Raw genomic sequence first — 19,158 nt, forward strand, 5'->3', positions numbered from 1 at the left:
CAATCCATATGTAACTATGGAATCTTATTTTAAAAAGATAATTTACATTTTAGCTCCCTGTATTAAACAGTAAGACCTTGCTGTTTACCTATTCTATATGCAATAGTTTGAATCTGTTAATCCCAAATTTCTAAACCTTCTGCCCCCTGACCCCTCCTAGGCAACCACAAGTGTGTTCTCAACAGCTGTGAATATATTTCTGTCTGGTAGGTAAAGTCGTTTGTGTTGTAGAGTCCACTTAGAAGTGAATTCATATGGTGTTTGTCTTTCTCTTTCTGACTTACTTCAATTCACGTTATGATCTCTCAGTTCATCAACGTTACTGCAAATGGCACTGCTTCGTGCTTTCTTCTGGCCGTCAATTATTCTATCATATTGTATACATGTATCACATCTTCTTTATTGATTCATCTGTATCCGTTCATCAGACAACAGTTACGTTGTCTGCATGTCTTAGCTATTGTTAACAGTCCTATGGACATAAGGGGTCCTTGTATCTTTTTAAATGACAGTTTTGTTTGTGTATATACTCAGGAATGGGATTGCTGGATCACCTGGCAACTCTATTTTTGTTTTTTTGAGGCATCTCCATGTCATTTTCCATCGTGGCTTTGCCAATTTACATTCCCACAAATGGTGCAGGAGGTTTCCATTTCCTCCGAACCCCCTGTAGCGTTTGCTATTTGTAAACTTTTTAATGATGGCCATTCTGACTGGTGTGAAGTGGTACCTCGTTGTAGTTTTGATTTGCATGTCTCTGATGACTGGCAATTTGGAGTATCTCTTCAAGCCACACTGTTTCATGTTAATTTTCTATGTGAGTACATGTCTGTATACACTTTGAAGGCACAGCCTTTGATTTTTCTATAATGCTGTGTAAAAAAAAAAAACAACAACAACCAATAAATATGGATTGAAATTTTTTAAAAAATATAACTTACATTTTAAAATGCACAGTGTATCTGCCATTTCTGGGTTACATTTTAACCCTTAAAATAATCTCTTTGATGACGTCCCTGGAGGTCCAGAGGTTAAGACTTCACTTTTCACTGCCTGGGATGAGAGTTCAATCCCCTGGTCAGAAAGCTAAGATCCCACTAAGCTAAGATGCCTCGGGGCCAAATAAGCAAAATATAAAACAGAAGCAATAAGGTAACAGAAGTCAATAAAGACTTTAAAAATGGTACACATCCAAAACTAGAAAAAGGTATTCTCTCTGATCCTGGTGTCCTCAAGGATTTATTTTCATAAAGGCCATGATCGAAAGTCCAATGTGTGAGGGGGAAAAGGAGAAAGAAAAATGGCCCACAGGCCAGAATGTGTACAGTCTTGGAGTGTTTCAGCCTCAAGAGTCCTTCAAGGTCACACTCCAATTGCCTTTTAGAGATTTTTCAACGATCTGCTTAGGACTAAGGACTAATTCTTTAAATACATCTGAGAGAGGAAGAAAAGATACGCAGGAAGAAAGCAGGTATTTCTCTTACAGGTGTTGCTTAAAAATCATTTCTCCGATGGAATCATTGCCCGAAACTGAATTTCCGGCTCACCCCAATCAAGCTAATGTTGGAGGCTCTCAAATTCAATGCTACTCCTGGGACCTCACCAGTTTTTTTCTCACACTACACCATCTTCTACCCCAACTCAAATACCAACCACATCTTTCTTTTCTTCCCTTCTTTTTTTTTTAAATCATGACTCAAAACATTATTTTTTTAAATTTTTTTGGCTGTGCAGCATACAGAATCTTCGTTCCTCAATGAGGAAACTAAATTGGTGAACCCCTGCTCCATCTGGGAGCAGAGTCTTAAACACTGGACCACTAGCAAAGTCTCACACGTTTCCTTTCATTTAGAATGATGTTTGTGTGTGTTTATCCCCATGAGGACAGAAACCACACTTTAATGAATGAAAATCGATCAGTCCTTCTTCTACTGTGTGCAAACCAAAAGGAAGAAAGTGCACACGTCAGAGAAACTGGTTTCTTTCTTTTAGAATGAGTCATCATCGGAGACTCTGTTTGCGAGGCAAACGTCCAAGAAACATCCAAGAAAAAGAGCACTGTTTAACGGAGGCCCTGGGTGAGCAAATTAGCAAAAGTTCACGTGACACCCTAAAATCAGTTAACTGCAACGTATGGGCTTCCGTGGTGGCTCAGATGGTAAAGAATCCGCCTGCAATGTGGGAGATCTGGGTTCGATCCCGGGGTTGTGAAGATCCCCTGGAGGAGGGGATGGCAACCCACTCCAGCATTCTTGTCTGGAGAATTCCCATGGACAGAGGAGCCTGGAGGGCTGCAATTTACCGGGTTGCAAAGAGTTGGACATGACTGAGTGACTAAACACATACATGTGCTGTTTAAAGTAATTAATGAATTTATGTATTTAATTTTGGCTGAGTCGAGTCTTAGTTGCAGACTGTGGGATCTTTTGTTGAGGCGTGAGAGGCTTTAGTTGCCCCATGGCATGTAGGATCTCAGTTCCTGGACCAGGGATTGAACCTGTGTCCCCTAAATCGGAAGGTGGATTCCAAACCGCTGGACAGTCAGGGAAGTCCCAACATGTGCTTTTAGAATAGTCTTCTACCAAGCATGGCTGAACGCTGTGATTTCCAAAAGAGACTATGCATGCAAAAGTAACAAGGCAGCTTCTTTGAAGAAATTCTGAATCATTCATCAAGAGTTGGAGGAAATTCTCCATGATAACATAATCAATAATTTTGTGCATTTGAGATTGAACAAAAAAGTTTTTTCTACTGTAGCTTCTCATCACCCCTCAAATTCATTGCCAACCCCTCACTGCCTTTATCTGCTGCAGAGTTTTACTTTTCTCTGTGACATCACGGACTTGATGGACATGAGTTTGAGCAAGCTCCGGGAGCTGGTGATGGACAGGGAGGCCTGGCGTGGTGCAGTCCATGGGGTCACAAAGAGTCAGACACGCCTGAGTGACTGAACTGAAGCAACATCTATCTCATGACAGGTTCTTTATCCCACCCTAGAGGTTTCCCTATCTACCCTCCTCACGTGCTTCTAAAAATCCCAGAAACAGAGCATTCACCCTCAACCTAACCTCCTCCTTATGTGCGGGACAAATCAATGAATGCAGTGGGCATTTTCAGCCACCAGGAGGCAGAAGAGGAAAACCTAAGTCAATGATCATTGACATGAAACCTGCTTTTTGTCCAAGGTCCTGGTACTTAATCAACACACCAGCAACAATGGAAAACAGACGACAGTTTCCCAGTGAGTATTAAAAGTACACAGAGCTACTGATGAAGATGATGAAAGACCTTCTGTTTGGCAGAGGGAAGGGGTAAGCATCTTGCTTTTTTTCCTGAATTGCATACCCTTTGGATCAGGGAGGGCTTGACAGACAGCGCAGTGTAAAGAACCCACCCGCCAATGGAGGAGACGAAACAGACGTGAGTTTGATCCCTGTGTTGGGAAGATCCCCTGGAGGAGGGCATGGCAACCCACTCCGGTATTCCTGCCTGGAGAATCCCTTGGACAGAGGAGCCTGGCGGGCTACCGCCCATGGGGGTCACAAAGAACGGGACACGACCAAGCGACTAACACTTCCCCTTTCTTTCCAGTATTCTTGCCTGGGAAATCCCAGGGACGGAGGAGCCTACAGCACGAGGAGTCATGATGAGTTAAAGTAAACGGGGTGACTGAGCGCTTTGACTGGATCAAGGAAGCTTGACCTTCTACCCTGGTGCAGCATGTCCATCCTATATAACTGTGTCCTCTAGACTCTGGTGGATACACCTTCCTCCACCCCCCACTCCATCTAGAAAGACATCAGTGACCCCTGGAGACACCCAGTCTGGAAGCCTCTTTGCAGACTGGCCAATCAGCCCAACACACACCCACCACGGAGGGTCTTACTCTGAGGGCTTCCATCTTTTCATCCTCGTCTGGCTTCGGGGTTGTGACTTGCTTTAGTTCAGTCGCTCAGTCGTGTCCGACTCTTTGCGACCCCACGACTGCAGCACGCCCGGCCTCCCTGTCCATCACCAACTCCCGGACCTTGCTCAAACACAGGTCCATCAAGTCGGTGATGCTATCCAACCGCCTCATCCTCTGTCACCCTCTTCTCCTCCTGCCTTTGGTCTTGCCCAGCATCGGGAGTTGTGAGTGGTCTTACATAAAGTGTCTGGACACTCCCCGTTTTCTGAAACCTGATGTACTTCACTTTTGGTTGTCTTTCCCCTCAGGGCAATACCTCATATTCCCTCTATCCATTTAGCTTCTCCCATCACTGACTCGTAAAGACTTTCTTGAGGATGAGAAGGCAAGTTTTTCAAGGTGGAAATCTAACCAGAGGGAATCTGACAGGTGAGAGAAGAGAGTGGACTTGGGAGGGAAGCATGAAGATCCCAGAAGGGAGAGATGGTGTTTTTTTTTTTTTTTTTCCTTTATAGATATGTTGATGAACTTTTGGGGCTTTCCAGGGGGCAGTGGGGGAAAAGAATTCATCTGCTAATGCAGGAGACACAAGATAATCACTGGGTAAAGAGATCACTGGGTTAGGAAGATATCCTGGAGTAGCAAGTGGCAACCTACCCCAGTATTCTTTTTTTTTTCCCCCAGTCCAGTTAGTCTTTCCTGAAAAATTCCATGGACAGAGGAGCCTGGAGGGCTACAATCCATGGAACTACAAAGATTTGGACTTGACTTAGCAACAGAGCATGCGTGGGTATGCATGCATACACACACACAAACTTTTGACCTGATGAGGAAGATGTCTTCCATGAGAAACCCAAAAGAAAATCTGCAGGAAAAGAGATAGTTGAATAAAGAACAAAGATTTATAGGGGGGAAATGGTCGAAGTACCAAACAAACAGGAGATGACGTCTTCAACTCTCTCAAGTGAAAGAGAAATGTACGTACCAGCTAAATAGGAAACTGACATTTCTCAGCAGAGAAATATCCGGCATGTTCTAATAGAAGGAAACGAGTGAGTAGCCCAGATGGAAATTGCTTGTCTGCACATGAAAAGTGAGCAGGTGTTTCTGATGTTCTGTGAATCCTTGAAAAGAGGCAGTTATATAAAACCATATGGGTGACATTTCATCGGACCATAAGATAGTTGTCAGGTGAGAAATCTGATGAGGTCATTCTTTGGGTCAACGGTCTTATTTCCATGTACGGGTCAAAGACGGTAAGAATGCAACTAAATGGGCTTCAGAGGTTAGACACTGGATGGGTGGAGCAAGCCTTAGATCTATTGCAACAAGAGCCTGGCTTTTTCCAACATCATGGCTGGAGCCCATATCACATGAGCATGCATCACGGTGAATCATCAGTAGTGATTTTAAGGAAATTGCATCAGCAATCAAGGACCTGCTTTCAGGAATATAAAAATACACTGTAAGCCCAGCAGCATTATTAACATTTCCCAAGGAGTCCTAGATTAGGTAATAAATTAGGTGCTCGGATTAGACAATAAATTAGGTGCACACTAGCTAAGAAAGGTTTGCGTGAGGCAGTTCTGATGAAAGAAAAAATTCATTGTTTGAAAACCAAGTGTGGGGATCATCTCATTTATCTCCCATTACAAGTGCCTTATCCTTGTTTTTCAAAAGAATGATAAATGGAAATTTAGGTGGTATTGGATAGATACTACATTACGTTTTTGGCTAGTTGCGGGTTTGTTTTTTTTTTTCCTCCAGTGGCTCAACAGTGATGTTAATAAGATGTCCAAGTTTATTATTAACACTGGAAATTATTCAGTGACTGGACTTAAGGGTCACTAGAATCACCAACTCAGTGGACATGACTTTGACCAAACTCTGGGAGATGGTGAAGGACAAGGAAGCCTGGTGTGCTGCAGTCCATGGGGTCGCAGAGAGTCAATCAAGCGGCTAAACAACAGCAAACAATTCCTGGGCTATGAAACCTCAGGTACACAAACCCACTGCATGGTTGTATGGTATATGCACAATAACCACCCAAGGGAGAGAGCAGAACCACCTTTCACAGAGATTCAGAAAATGTTAGCTGGCTGTGCTCAATGTCACATCACAGACAACCAACGCAGACAAAGTCCCACTTCATTTTTATCCCGTGCCACTATGCTGCGTTCCTTCTGATCATCATTCCTTTTTCAAAATTTCTCTTTGGGGCTAGCAAAACAGCATTTGTTACTCTGAAAAAAAAAAAGTAAGGTATATATATTCTTTCTATAAAGAAAGCTGAGCACCGAAGAATTGATGCTTTTGAACTGTAGTGTTGGAGAATACTCTTGAGAGTCCCTTGGACTGCAAGGAGATCCAAGCAGTCCATTCTAAAGGAAATCAACCATGACTATTCATTGGAAGGACTGATGCTAAAACTCCAATACTTTGGCCACCTGATGTGAAGAGCTGACTCACTGGAAAAGACCCTGATGCTGGGAAAGATTGAGGGCAGGAGGAGAAGGGGACGACAGAGGATGAGATGGTTGGATGGCGTCACCGAGTCCATGGACATGAGTTTGGGTAAACTCCGGGAGCTGGTGATGGACAGGGAAGCCTGGCGTGCTGCAGTCCACGAGGTCACAAAGAGTCGGACATGACTGAGCAACTGAACTGAACTGAATAATCTCAAACAATCTTAGGCAGAAAAACAGCATTTTGGCATGTATGACTCTTAGAAAAAAAAAAAAGTTCAAATGATGATTTCTACGTTTTGGTGTAAAAAAAAAAAATCCACACCTGTCAAAAGCACTAATACAGATGATCACCACAGCGCATGTTGTACCATTTCATTGAGTCATTAAAGAAAGAAAAAAACCCTGCATGCCAATGGTTCAAAATATTTTCAGAGAATGATAATAGCAATTTTCCTTGCAAGCAAAGAAGTCAACGACCACCTCCCGGTTTTCCACGCAAGAGGTCTGAGAAAGATTGACCAAGTCACGCTTGAATGAAATCTATCGCCCTGCACAAGCAGCCGAGCTGGCCCACTTTCGCACCTTCAGATAAAGGGGGGTCTGTGGTATTGGGCTTCACACGAACTCACTCGCGGAATGTAAATAGACTGTCTCGGGGATGCTAAATTGCTTCTTTCATTTCCTTGCCGGGACTCTTGCAGCTTCTCGGTTGCCCTCCCCAAGATTTGTTTCTTCTGACTCTCAGCAGCAGAAGGTAAACTTAAAATGGTTCAAATGAGGAAAGTTAGAAAAGGGAGCTTTTTTTTTCTTTCTTTTTTAAAAAAAGGGGAAAAAAGAAAAAGAAAAGAAGGTGTGTGCAATTCCCACAAAATTGTTCCAGATTCAAAAAAAAAAAAAAAACGGGCCAAACAGCTAAGAGATCACCGTGTAAAGCCTGCTTAATACCAGCTGGGCGTTAAAGAGGGGAGATGCGACGATTCCTCTTGAAATCTAACCTTTTAAGCCGCATCAGCGCCACGGCGATCGGGCAAGACAACGTTTTGCTACTCCTGCAAAGCGACAGCTTGCCCAAAACCAGCGGCAGCAGGAGCTGGTGACGCTCCATAGAGACCCCCACACTACGCTCTTTGAAAGCGCTGCCAGGGGGCATGCTGTGGTCCCCGGCTTCCTCTGCCCACCTCGTCCTGAGAATGGACCTTTTGTGAGAGATCACGGGACACCACTTCCTGTCTCAAACACCAGTAGCCAAGGCAACTCCCCAGAGGATTCTGAAACAAACAAGCAAAAAAATACTCAGAGGGGCATGCGATCCACGGTCTTCGAAATGAACGGAAATGACTCGGAAGATTTGGCTCGGAGCACCCATGTGAGAAAAGAAAGGGAAATAAAAATCACGAAACGAGAAGGCTCTAGACGCTAAGTGATGCTGTCTACCATCTCATCCTCTGTCGCCCACTTCTCCTCCCACCCTTAGTCTTTCCCAGTGAGTCAGCTCTTCCAATCAGGTGGCCAAAGGATTGGAGTTTCAGCTTCCGCATCAGTCCTTCCAATGAACACCCAGGACTGATCTCCTTTAGGAGACTGGTTGGATCTCCTTGCAGTCCAATGGACTCTCAAGAGTCTTCTCCAACACCACAGTTCAAAAGCATCAGTTCTTTGGTGCCCACCCTTCTTTATGGTCCAACTTTCACATCCATACATGACTGTTGGAGAAATCTAAATACCTTTGACTAGATGGACCTTTGTTGGCAAAGTAATGTCTCTGCTTTCTAATATGCTGACTAGTTTGGTCATAGCTCTTCTTCCAAGGAACACGTGTCTTTTAATTTCACAGCGGCAGTCACCATCTGCAGTGATTTTGGAGTCCAAGACAATACGATAAATAAATAACGCCCGTCGCTGTTTCCATTTTAAAAACCTGAAATTTCAAGTCCTCTATGGATGTTCCAAAAGGGACAAGTGTGCAGACATCTTGCATTTTTCAATTAGAAAGTCACTTCAGCAGCTGTCCCACTTCCCTGGGGTCTTCTATACGTGAATGTTTTACTGGTGAATGAAATGAAACACTCACAAGAAAATTCAAAAATCAAGTTGAAAATAAAATATTCTTGGTGATACTTGTGTATCTGGAGAAAACATTTTTGATGTTTTGTTGTTTGACACAATTCCATAAGTCCAGTTTTTGTTTGTTTGTTTGTTTGTTTTTTACCATAACCATCCTATGACACACAGATTTCATTCTCAGGGCCACACTGTTACAAATTCAATTTTCTGCACCATCTCAATGCATTTTTTTTTCCTCTGCCTTGCTACGAGGCTTGCAGAATCTTAGTTCCCTGACCATGCATTGAACGCGTACCCCTTGCACTGGAAGCTCAGAGTTTCAACCACTAGACCACCAGCAAAGCCCCCTGAATGCATTTTTGCCTGGAAAATAAATGCGGTTACATAAACCATGGATATTATTCATGAACTGACCAAGAACAGGCAAAACCACAGAAGATAAGCCTCAAAATATTACCATCAAAATGCTATTTTTTTTTTCTTGCAACCATACTGTTGGTGAAAATGAATTTAAAACCAAAACAACAGACTGCTGCTCTTGAATTCCGATGCTCTTATTCAAGGTCTTCTCACAGTAAATCGCAAAATTTACACAAAATGTAAAATCATCAAGTTACAAAATTCACATAAGAGTATTTCATCCCAGCAGAATGCAACAGTCATGTGGCCACCTACCGCCTCTCCCCTTCAAGATCCATTAGATACAGAATATCCATTAAGAGAGTAAGTGAAAGAGTTTCCAGCTCATGATCAACACAGCCACAAAATCACAAAAGGTCATATATATGGTCCATTGTCCACCTTACCGAGTTATCACCTGTTACCAAACGCTTTATCAGACAGCACCCAACTGCGTTCACTCGACAAGCTTATGTCAGCCAAGCCCAGAGAAAGAAAAGCGCTTTGCCTGACATCCCAAGTTCATTCGATGGCCCAGGAGGCTGATTGGGTTAGAGGAGGGTTCAAGGAAACGAAACCACTGGACGAAAACGTGAAAATTAAACGAAAGGAAAATGATTGGTGCTACTTGAAAGTCACGGAAGGAATGTATCTTGAAGCATGAAGTGAGTTTTGTAGCACAAAATTCCTAGGCATTGGAGTAACGTCCGTGGAAGCAACAAACCCCACAAAACAATTTTGTCACGGACTCCCGTGTGCTGATGGTCGAGGAGGGTCCGAGGGAGTGAAGTCTCTGGATGAAAATGTGAAAAGTTAACAGAAACGAACAAAAAAGAAATGTGAAAGTTAGGGAACAAATGTATCACAGCATGATACAAAGAAAACTGACGGTCCCACGTGAAAGTTACGGAACAGATTCACCTTGGAGCATGAAGTGAGGTTTGCAGCAGAAATTCATAGGAACTGCAATAACATGAGTGGAAGCAACGAGCCCCCCACCCCCCGACAGAACAAGAAGCAGACCTTGCTCGACCTCCACAGTCACTCACTCACCCAGGATGCCCAGGCGGTAGTTGATGGTGATGACGATGACGTTGCCGTAGCTGGCCAGGATGCTGCCGTCGATCATGTTGCCTGTGCCCTCCATGTAGGACCCGCCGTGGATGTACACCATCACCGGCTTCTTGCTGTTCTGATCATGGATGTCTGCAAGAAAGAGCCAAGTAAGGGAAGAAAAAAAGAAAAAAAAAAAAAAATCACACTGATTAACCGAGACTTAACTGAAAGACGTTGAGTGACTTTCCCTAGTTTGGGGTGGGAATCCATCGCATGGCCCTTTCTTGAATTAGGGATACCTCGGTTAAGATGGTCAGATGGCATCATGGACTCGACGGACATGAATCTGAGCAAACTCTGGGAGGTGCGGAAGGACAGGGAAGCCTGGCAAGCTGCAGTCCACGGCGTCGCAAAGAGTCGGACACGACTGAGCGACTGAACAACACTTAAGAGGGCTTCAGGGTAAAGGTCGATGCTGTTATATTTTCTACGCAAAGAAATGATGCGGACATTGGAATGAATTTGTATGCGTGGGTACCTATTCCATATGTACCTATGAAACTACAGATTTAACCAGTGAGACAAATGAATCACTTCTCCCCTAGATAGTAATCAAACCCTAGAAGGGGACATGCTTTGAAGAAGCCCATGACGTCTGTTAGTGGTAAAGAATTTGTCTGCAATGCAGGAGACCCGGGTTTTATCCCCAAGTTGTCAAGATCCCGTGGAGGAGGGCATGGCAACCCACTCCAGTACTCTTGCCTGGAGAATCCCATGGACAGAGGAGCCTGGTGGGCGACAATCCATGGACTCACAAAGAGTCCAGACACCAAAGAGTGACTAACACACATACATAGTATCTACTAAAACATATATTTTAATTATCTAAGTTAGCGCAAAGTCAGCTTCAAAATTATCACTTTTTGCCGTAACTGCCCTCTTCGGTCAAAAGTGAGCTTAGAGATTCACTTTCGACCTAACAATGAGAACATGATACTTGTAGTGAAACTTCAAGCTCTCCATACATTATGACAAGAAGAAAAAATGGTTAAAAATGATCAACAGAACAGAAACATGGAAAAACAAAGAAAGGTGCCCAAGCAAGTGTCTTTTCTCTAAATGACTGTTTGCAACAAGATGCTAACTCAAGTGACAAAAAAAAAGTGAAAGAGACGTGAGCTGAAATAAGATGGCACAAGACTGCAACCTCAAGGTGAAATGGTTGCAACCCTGCTCATTTCCACATGGAATAAAAATTCCCGTTGTGATCTGAAACCAGAGTATCCTTACTCGTCATTTCCTTAACAGCGATGTGAAAAGCCTCCTTTGCAATGGTCTGTGACAAGAGAAATTTGGACAGCATATGTCTGCTTTCTCAAAAGTTGTGATCAAATAACTTCTTTGGTGTTCACCGTCCCTTGAACTTAAATGTAGCATTTAAGAATCCTGGCCTCGATTGTAATTCTTTCTGGGAACTTCTGTATGTATAAACATACACAGGTTTGTCATTTAAATACCTGCATGTTATCAAATAGCAACCCACTCCAGTATTCTTGCCTGGAGAATCCCATGGATAGAGAAGCCTGGAAGGTCTACCGTCCATGGGGTCGCAGCAAGTCGGACATGACTGAGCCTGTGACGGATGCATGTTATGCAGAAAAAAGCAAACATATCCAGGTACGTGTATTTTCTTTTTTTTTTTTTCAAGCCTAATTTATGGAGACATGTTTGAATGATCAGGAATGAATTTCAAGGAAATAAACCGACAGGTGGATGGAGGCTGCTCATAAAATGAATTATGAGCACCATCTGAAAACAGCCTCCTGGATGCTACCAGACACCCTCCAGGAGGCCAAAGAACCCTGTGGTCACAGTCAAGTACAGGAAAAAGTGTCAAGCTGCCCATCTGTCTGTAGATACTTAACCCACAACAAAAGAATACTATTTTCTCATGTAAACTTTAAGCAGAAAGTAAAAATCCTTTCTGAATCTTTCAGTCAATAGTGCTCAGCCGTGTCTGACTCTTTGCGACCCCATGGACCGTAGCCCACCAGGCTCCTCTGTCCATGGGATTCTCCAGGCAAGGATACTGGAGTGGGTTGCCATGCCCTCCTCCAGGGGACCTTCCCGACCCAGGGATGGAACCTTCATCTCCTGCAATGGCAGGCATATTCTTCACCATGTAGCCCCCTGGGAGGCCCTCACTCATCATATGCGATGTGGAACTCTTTAATCAATCACCGTCCGTATACGGTGTGATCATTTACACCATCCACAAGTGTCTCTGGATACTGATTTGCTGTTTGAATTCTTATTTATGTTACCCTTCTTGGCTGCATTACGGGAAAGAAAAAAAGTTGACATTTTTCAGACTGCTTTAAGGGGTCCCCTCAGAAAAATAAACAAATAAATACGTTAGGTTAACGTAGGCTATTACCTTCCGAGACACACAGAAGAAGGTTCTTGTGAGCTTCGGGAAGGAATAATCAGATGTCATATTCATTCAACGTTAGGGGAAAAAGAAAAAAATAACAGTTTCTTGGTATTTAAGGAAAAGGTGAAAGCGTTTTAATATAACAGGTAGCTGGCGGGATTGTGGAAACAGATGCCAGTGATAAAAAGGGAATAAGACGGTAAAAGGATACAAGGGTACAAGATGCAAATTACACCTGTGGTTGGTTACGTAGGGATACGGATGAAATTACAGGTGGTCTGGGGCCGGACAAGGACAGGGTAGCTGATGACTCGGGGCAGCTGTCGTGGGGCCAAAGGCATCAGAGGAAATTTCTAAGGTGAATATTGAAAGCAAGGAGAAGGCTGTGAACGCGGGTTCACAAAATATTAAATAATAGTCATATCGAGAGAACAGTGGGTGAGAACGCAACTGTGGGAGAGCTATTCTCAAGAGACCCGCTGATTTATGAAAGAAGCCTAAGAGGGTGGGAAAACCAAGCAAGTGATAAAAAGGCGCTTTGAGGGAAGTTTTGCTTCCCAGCAAGGATGGGTCTCGGGTCCACTTTAAATTGTGTTTCAGCTAGAGAACCACAGGACCATTGAGGGCGCTCATCCCTTTAAGTTAAATAGTTGTAAATCCACACCAGTCTGCCTTGGGCTTTCTTGATAGTTTGGGGAGTAAAGAATCCTCCTGCCAATGGAATACATGAGGTTGGATCCCTGGGTCGGGAGGGTCCCCTGGAGAAGGAAATGGGAACCCACTCCAGTATTCTTGCCTGGGAAATCCCATGGACAGAGGAGCCTGGCAGGCTACAGAGTCAGACACGATAGAGTTCCTAAACACACAGATGCAGACCCAACCTGCCCAAGCCTGCAAAGGCGGATTTTAAGCTCTTTGTTTCTTTTCTTCTAAACCATTTTTTCCCCTGAAGGAAGAAGATACCACGTGCTAACAATGGTTTAGATGCTGCGTTATCTTCCATCTTTAAAAAAAAAAATCATTCTACTTCTAGTAGGTAATCTGTCCAACAATTTGAGAGCCTTCAAAAAGAAACTCTCCATAGCAACTAAACATTTTTAGGAGGGAAAAAAAAAAAAAAATTCTGAGAGCAGCCGTGGTGTGAAAAGAGATGCAAAGATCTAGCTTTTCAGCCTTTTTTTTTTTCAATTCTTTGCTATACCCTCTACTTTTTTTTTTCCTTTAAAGCTTCCAAAAGGCACTTCAGAGAGAAACAACAAATTCCCTTCAAGACACTTTTTCATGTGTTTTACTGTGAGCCAGAGAAGATGCTTTGAAAACCCTATTTTGGAATCAGTACATTTGGGGGAAACAATCGTAAAAACAAACAAAAATGGAAATGCCAGCCCCACCCAAAAAAGTCCTACTGGGCTGTCTTTGGTGTCCACAGAAGAACCCAACAAGACCAAAGCCCCAAAATACAACATGAAATTACAAAATAACATTTGGAAGAAAGAAAAGAACGCATACATGCATGTTTTAAAATTTCACTTTATCTTCTTGTGATCAAGCCAAAAAAAAAAAAAAGAAAAACTTAGGATAAAGAAAATGGTGAGCTTCCTTGTAAATGGTATTTTCTTACTCACTTCATATTGAGAAACATGGATATACATTCTTCCAGGGGGTTTACATAGTCATTGTGGTTAAAAATGATAGTAGTCCCCAAACAAGAAGAAAATAAGGAAGCACACAGAAGTGTACTCTCTTCAGATAAGGGGAGGAAAAACAGGTTGAAATGGAAAAAAGAAAAAAAAAAAAAGATATAAAATCATGCATCAAGATCGAGCTTTGTAAAAAACAAAAAATACCTTCATCTTCACCACGGTCATTACTGGTTATATCATCAGCGTTTTTCTTTGAGTTGGCTCCTGGGGTCATATTGAGAAGGAAAATAAAGGGAAAAAAAAGAGAATTCAAAAACAACAAGTTTGCAAAAAATTTCAGAAGAGAGATACTATGCAGTAAAAGAAAAAAAAGTCATACAAGAAGCTGAAATCTGTTACATTTGATTTCAAAAACATGAAATAGGGAGATGCAAAATGCATATAAACATAAATATGTCAAGAAGAACAAATTCAAAATGTTACTTGCAAAAAAATTAGATACCCAGTGAAAATGCAGTTTGAGGGTTAAAATGATATTACCGCAAAAAAAAAAAAAAAAGTAATGTGAGTTGTAAAAAAAAAAAAAAAGAAAATTATTTTTTAAAGGGTTTCCCAAATTTTAAAAAGAAATGCACATGAGATAACCCTCTAATTTCAACACGTAATAATCTAGATACATTTTTGAAATGTCAGTGATATACTGCGCTTAGGAAATTCTATCCATAAGAATCAACACATTAAATAGTAAACATGAAAAGTGAATCAAAATATCTTAAAATTGACATTAGTTTCATGCACAAGAACTTAAAAAAAGCATACCATTCCTGATAAACATCAGTCACTACAATTTATTTAAATCAAGAATGCTCACTTGTCACTAGTAGTTAGAGAACAGTGCACATTATTGATTCCTTTGGTCTACTGTAAACTACCACGTTCAACAAGCGTTTCTGAAATCAAGACAAGACACTATACATCATGTTTTTCTGTGTTTTGAATACTTATTAAATATGGCTTGAGGGTTATTGGTATGTGTTTAAAAAACAAAAAAAAAGGTAAGAAATAAATAAAGTCACCTACCTGGACAACATGAAACATAAACAACCTTGAAATTTCCTTGTCAGCAAAATGAACAGAGAGGTTCCCTTAACGCCACCAAAAAACCCTCAAAAACAAACAAAAACCCAAAACAAAGCTCTCCATATGCAGTGTGCCTTTTTGCTTTCTATATTTTTAAGACACAAGAAGCTAAAACATTGAATATCACTGAATTATTCCATTCGCTCAACTGTCTTCTTTTTACAGACAGACCTGGCCCACTAGGACGCATATGCTAGTTCTGGAAGATTTGAATGGCGGCAAACAGTGAAAAGTGGTCTTTACCTTCCTTCCTGGCTTCCCTGGTGGTTCGGAGGGTAAAGAACCTGCCCACAGTGTGGGAGACCTGGGTTTGATCCCTGGGTCGGGAACATCCCCTGGAGAAGGGAATAGCAACCCCCTCCAGTGTCTCTGCCTGGAGAATCCCATAGACAGAGGAGGCTGGTGGGCTACAGTCCATGGGGTCGCCCAGAGCTGGACACAACAGAGGCATTAACACTTGCCCTTTATGTTCCTTCCTGGATATACCTAGTCACTGTCACCCACAAGACGTGTATCTAAAAAAACAGCTACAGTTGTTCCAAACTCAGGGGGACAACATCATGTTTCGAAAGCAAGATCTGAAGTTGCTGTTTTCGTCCTTCAAGAACGGTTGAGTATTGGACATATCACATGGATTAAACAAGCAGAACTGGGAGGGAAGGTGGAAACCTGACCCCTTCTGCTTGCTGATTTTTTGAGATTCAAATACTCCCCACTGTAGACAATTTCAAGCTACCACATAAAGTCACTGAGGAAAGCTGCGGACAGCAGGGGCCCCTTGAAACTCAAGCCTGTGAGCAGGTTTTCACCTTAACTACGTGAAGGTAGAATGGAGTTTTCTAGGGAATGTTCGCAATGTTCATTGGAAGGACTGATGCTGAAGCTGAAACTCCAGTCCTTTGGCCACCTGAAGCGAAGAACTGACTCATTGGGAAAGACCCTGATGCTGGGAAAGATTGAAGGCAGGAGGGGAAGGGGACGACAGAGGATGAGATGGTTGGATGGCATCAACAACTCAATGGACATGAGTCTGAGTAAACTCTGGGAGTTGGTGATGGACAGGGAGGCCTGGTGTGCTGCAATATATTCAGAAGCAAAAAGTCGGGACACAACTGAGGGACTGAACTGACGACTCTGATGAGTCAACCTATTATAGCCATCAGCTTAACATGGAAGTCAACTCACGTCCAAGAATTCCCCTGCAATGAAAGATCTTAAAACAAACTTAAATAAACAACCTTCTTCAAAGAAGCCCCATTGTCTTCTGCATTGTTCTGTTCATAGTTTATCCATATAAAACTTCTTCCAAAGCTATCTCATGGGCTGAATTTATGGCTACATGTTGTCAAGAAGACTGTAAGAAATACCTTGCTTTTTTGACTGCTCCATGCAACTTACAGAATCTTAGTTCCTGAACCTGAGATGGAACCTGTGTCTCTTGCAGTGGAAGAACACAGTCCTAATGACTGAACCACCAGAGAAGTCTAAGAAATGCCTTTCTTACACACATAGTCTATGCGGAGGCTAGAAATAAATTCCTTTGATCCTTTCTGATCAAAATTTCAGTTTTTTGAAGATCTTCTAAGTTTTTTTTTTAAAAAACACATCACCTCTTTCATTGAAAAAGAAAAGACACTAGAAAAATAAAGGTGTGGGTTTCCCTGGTGGCTCAGATGGTAAAGAATCCTCCTGCAATGTGGGAGACCTGGGTTCCATCCCTCGGCTGGGAGGATCCCCTGGAGAAGGGAATGGCAACCCACTCCAGTATTCGGACCTAAGGAATTCCTCAGACTGTATAGTCCATGGGGTCGCAAAGAGTCGGACACGACTGAGCAACTTCCACTTTCAAGAGACGTGGAATGGATTAAGGGACCGAATGTGTTATCTGACGCCACCAATTCCTTCCCAGAAAAATACGTTCCTCGTGAAGTCTGACTATCTCCCTTGAGCACAGCCAATGAGAAAGGTCTGTAAGTAGGACCCCACACCTGCCCTCTGCCTTTCCCAGGAGTCTGCCCTTATATCCCTGCCTTCTTCTGGATTTTCCTCTTGTGAAGACCCCTTTGTCTTCCCAGCCACAGCTGAAACCTCAGGCGCACAGCCCCTGGCCTGGCTGAAACCCACACAGAGGCCGCTCTGCGAGGTCTGGGCTGAGTTAAATGCCAAGCTCCAGTTCTCAAAGCCTTTAGGCCCCCCGTCAGTGCATGAAATTGCCGGAATCTGGAATTCTTCCCTGGGGAAGGATGAGAGGCAGTATTGAAGGAAACTATCCCCACCCCTTCCACCAGGGCGGGAGCAAAATGCTCTGAAGATTTGCAATATTTTTAGAAGTCACACAACCTAGTTATATCACTGATTAAGTGGCAATCCAGGGTAGTGTCTTCGAGGCTTCAGCAAATTCCTTTGATCACCCACGTATGATTTGTAAGGGCTCTAGAGAGGTATAATTTTCAGTCATAAAATCAACTCACCAAGGTGTCAAATTGAAGGATTTGTGTCTGCGTGCGTGTGTGTGTACATATATACGGAGTTGTTCAACCAGCAACATACACTTGGCTTACCAGGTGGCCCGAGTTGTAAAGAATCCACCTGCCAATGCAGGAGACGTGGGTTCGATCCGTGGGTCGGGAAGATCTTTTGAGGGAGGAAATGGCAACCCACTGCAGGGTTGTTGCCTGGGGAATCTCATGGACAGAGGAGACCAATGGGCCACAGTCCAAGATGTCAGAACAAATCGGACACAGCTGAGCTACGGAACACAGTAGCCTATTACACACAGCGTAATCTGATTTGAGGATATTTCCATCACCCCAAAATGATTGCCTGTGTCCACGGCAGGGATCCAATATTTCTAACATCAGTCTCTCTGAGTCAACGAATGGCATGGTGGAGATTTGCCATTTTGGTGCATTTCCTGTAAGTGTTTTCACAGAATATGTATTCCTTTCTGTCTGGCTTCGTGCACTTGCGGTATGGTTTTCAAAGTCCATTCATGGGGCAACGTGCAGCAGTGTTTCATTCCTCGTTCGTACGGACGAGTAAGAGTCTACTACCGCTTGTCCTGGTTCCACGCGGTGGCCAGTCTGAATTACGCCGCTATGAACAGTTGCTGATGGTGGTTTAGTTGCTAAGCCACGTCCAACACTTTGCAATACCACGGACTGTAGTCTACCAGTCTCCTCTGTCCATGGGATTCCCCAGGAAAGAATACCAGAGTGGGCTGCCATTTCCTGCTATAGAAGATCTTCCCAACGCACGGATCAAACCTGCACCTCTTGGATTACCAGGCAGTTCAGGCAGTTTTTTTTTTTTTTAACCCCTAAGCTACTAGGGAAGCTCATGAACCATTTACATGCAATATTTTTATGGATGCATATTTTAATTTTTCTTAAGTGGATATGGAGGAGTGGAACTGCTACGTCTCAGGACTCATTCACGTTCAACAGTCTAAAAACTAGATTGTTTTCCAAATCAGCTGAATCACGGTATATTCCCATCAGCAGTGTATGTGGGTTCCAAATCCTCCACCTCTTAACCAAGACCTGCTATTATCTGTTTGATGGTAGGCATCCTAGCGGGGGTGAGGTGGTACCTCACTGCAGTCTTAATTTGCATTTAGATAATGACTTAATCGTGTCAAGCATCTTCTCCTGCACAATCTTTTTTGGTGGGTGAATGTGCAAAGTTAAAGTGCAAGTTGCTCAGTCGTGTCCAACTCTTTGTGACCGCATAGACTGTACAGTCCATGGGTTTCTCCAGGCCAGAATACTGGAGTGGGCAGCCTTTCCCTTCTCCAGGGGATCTTCCTGACCCAGGGATCGAACCCAGGTCTCCCACGTTGCAGGCGGACTCTTTACTAGCTGATCGATGCAAATATTTTGCCCATTTTTAAAAATTGGTGTCTTGGCTCATCATTCTTGTAAGAGTCCTTTACATTTTGTAGAGACAGGTCTTTTACTAGAAAGTTAACGTGCAAATCTTTTCTTCTGATCTGCCGCTTCTCTTTGGGTTTCCTCAAAGGTGCCTTTTTTTAAGTATGCACGTATT

General features: G+C 43.0%; 1 protein-coding gene across 6 annotated transcripts in view; it reads right to left on the reverse strand.

The window, feature by feature from the left end:
* NLGN4X (neuroligin 4 X-linked) overlaps nt 1-19,158 on the reverse strand; it is a 378,693-nt gene that overhangs the window by 148,005 nt on the left and 211,530 nt on the right. For 4 of the 6 annotated variants that reach the window (XM_043459618.1, XM_043459620.1, XM_043459621.1 and 1 more), the window contains one exon: nt 9,892-10,044. The exons of 1 other annotated variant lie outside the window; for it this stretch is intronic. In XM_043459618.1, the coding sequence (XP_043315553.1) occupies nt 9,892-10,044 (153 nt within the window). Of the gene's footprint in view, nt 1-9,891; nt 10,045-14,175; nt 14,236-19,158 lie in introns of all 6 variants that reach the window. One more of the 6 variants, XM_043459623.1, reaches the window with a different exon arrangement.

Source organism: Cervus canadensis, chromosome X (assembly GCF_019320065.1).
Source record: "Cervus canadensis isolate Bull #8, Minnesota chromosome X, ASM1932006v1, whole genome shotgun sequence".
NCBI classification, from domain to species: Eukaryota; Metazoa; Chordata; class Mammalia; order Artiodactyla; family Cervidae; genus Cervus; species Cervus canadensis.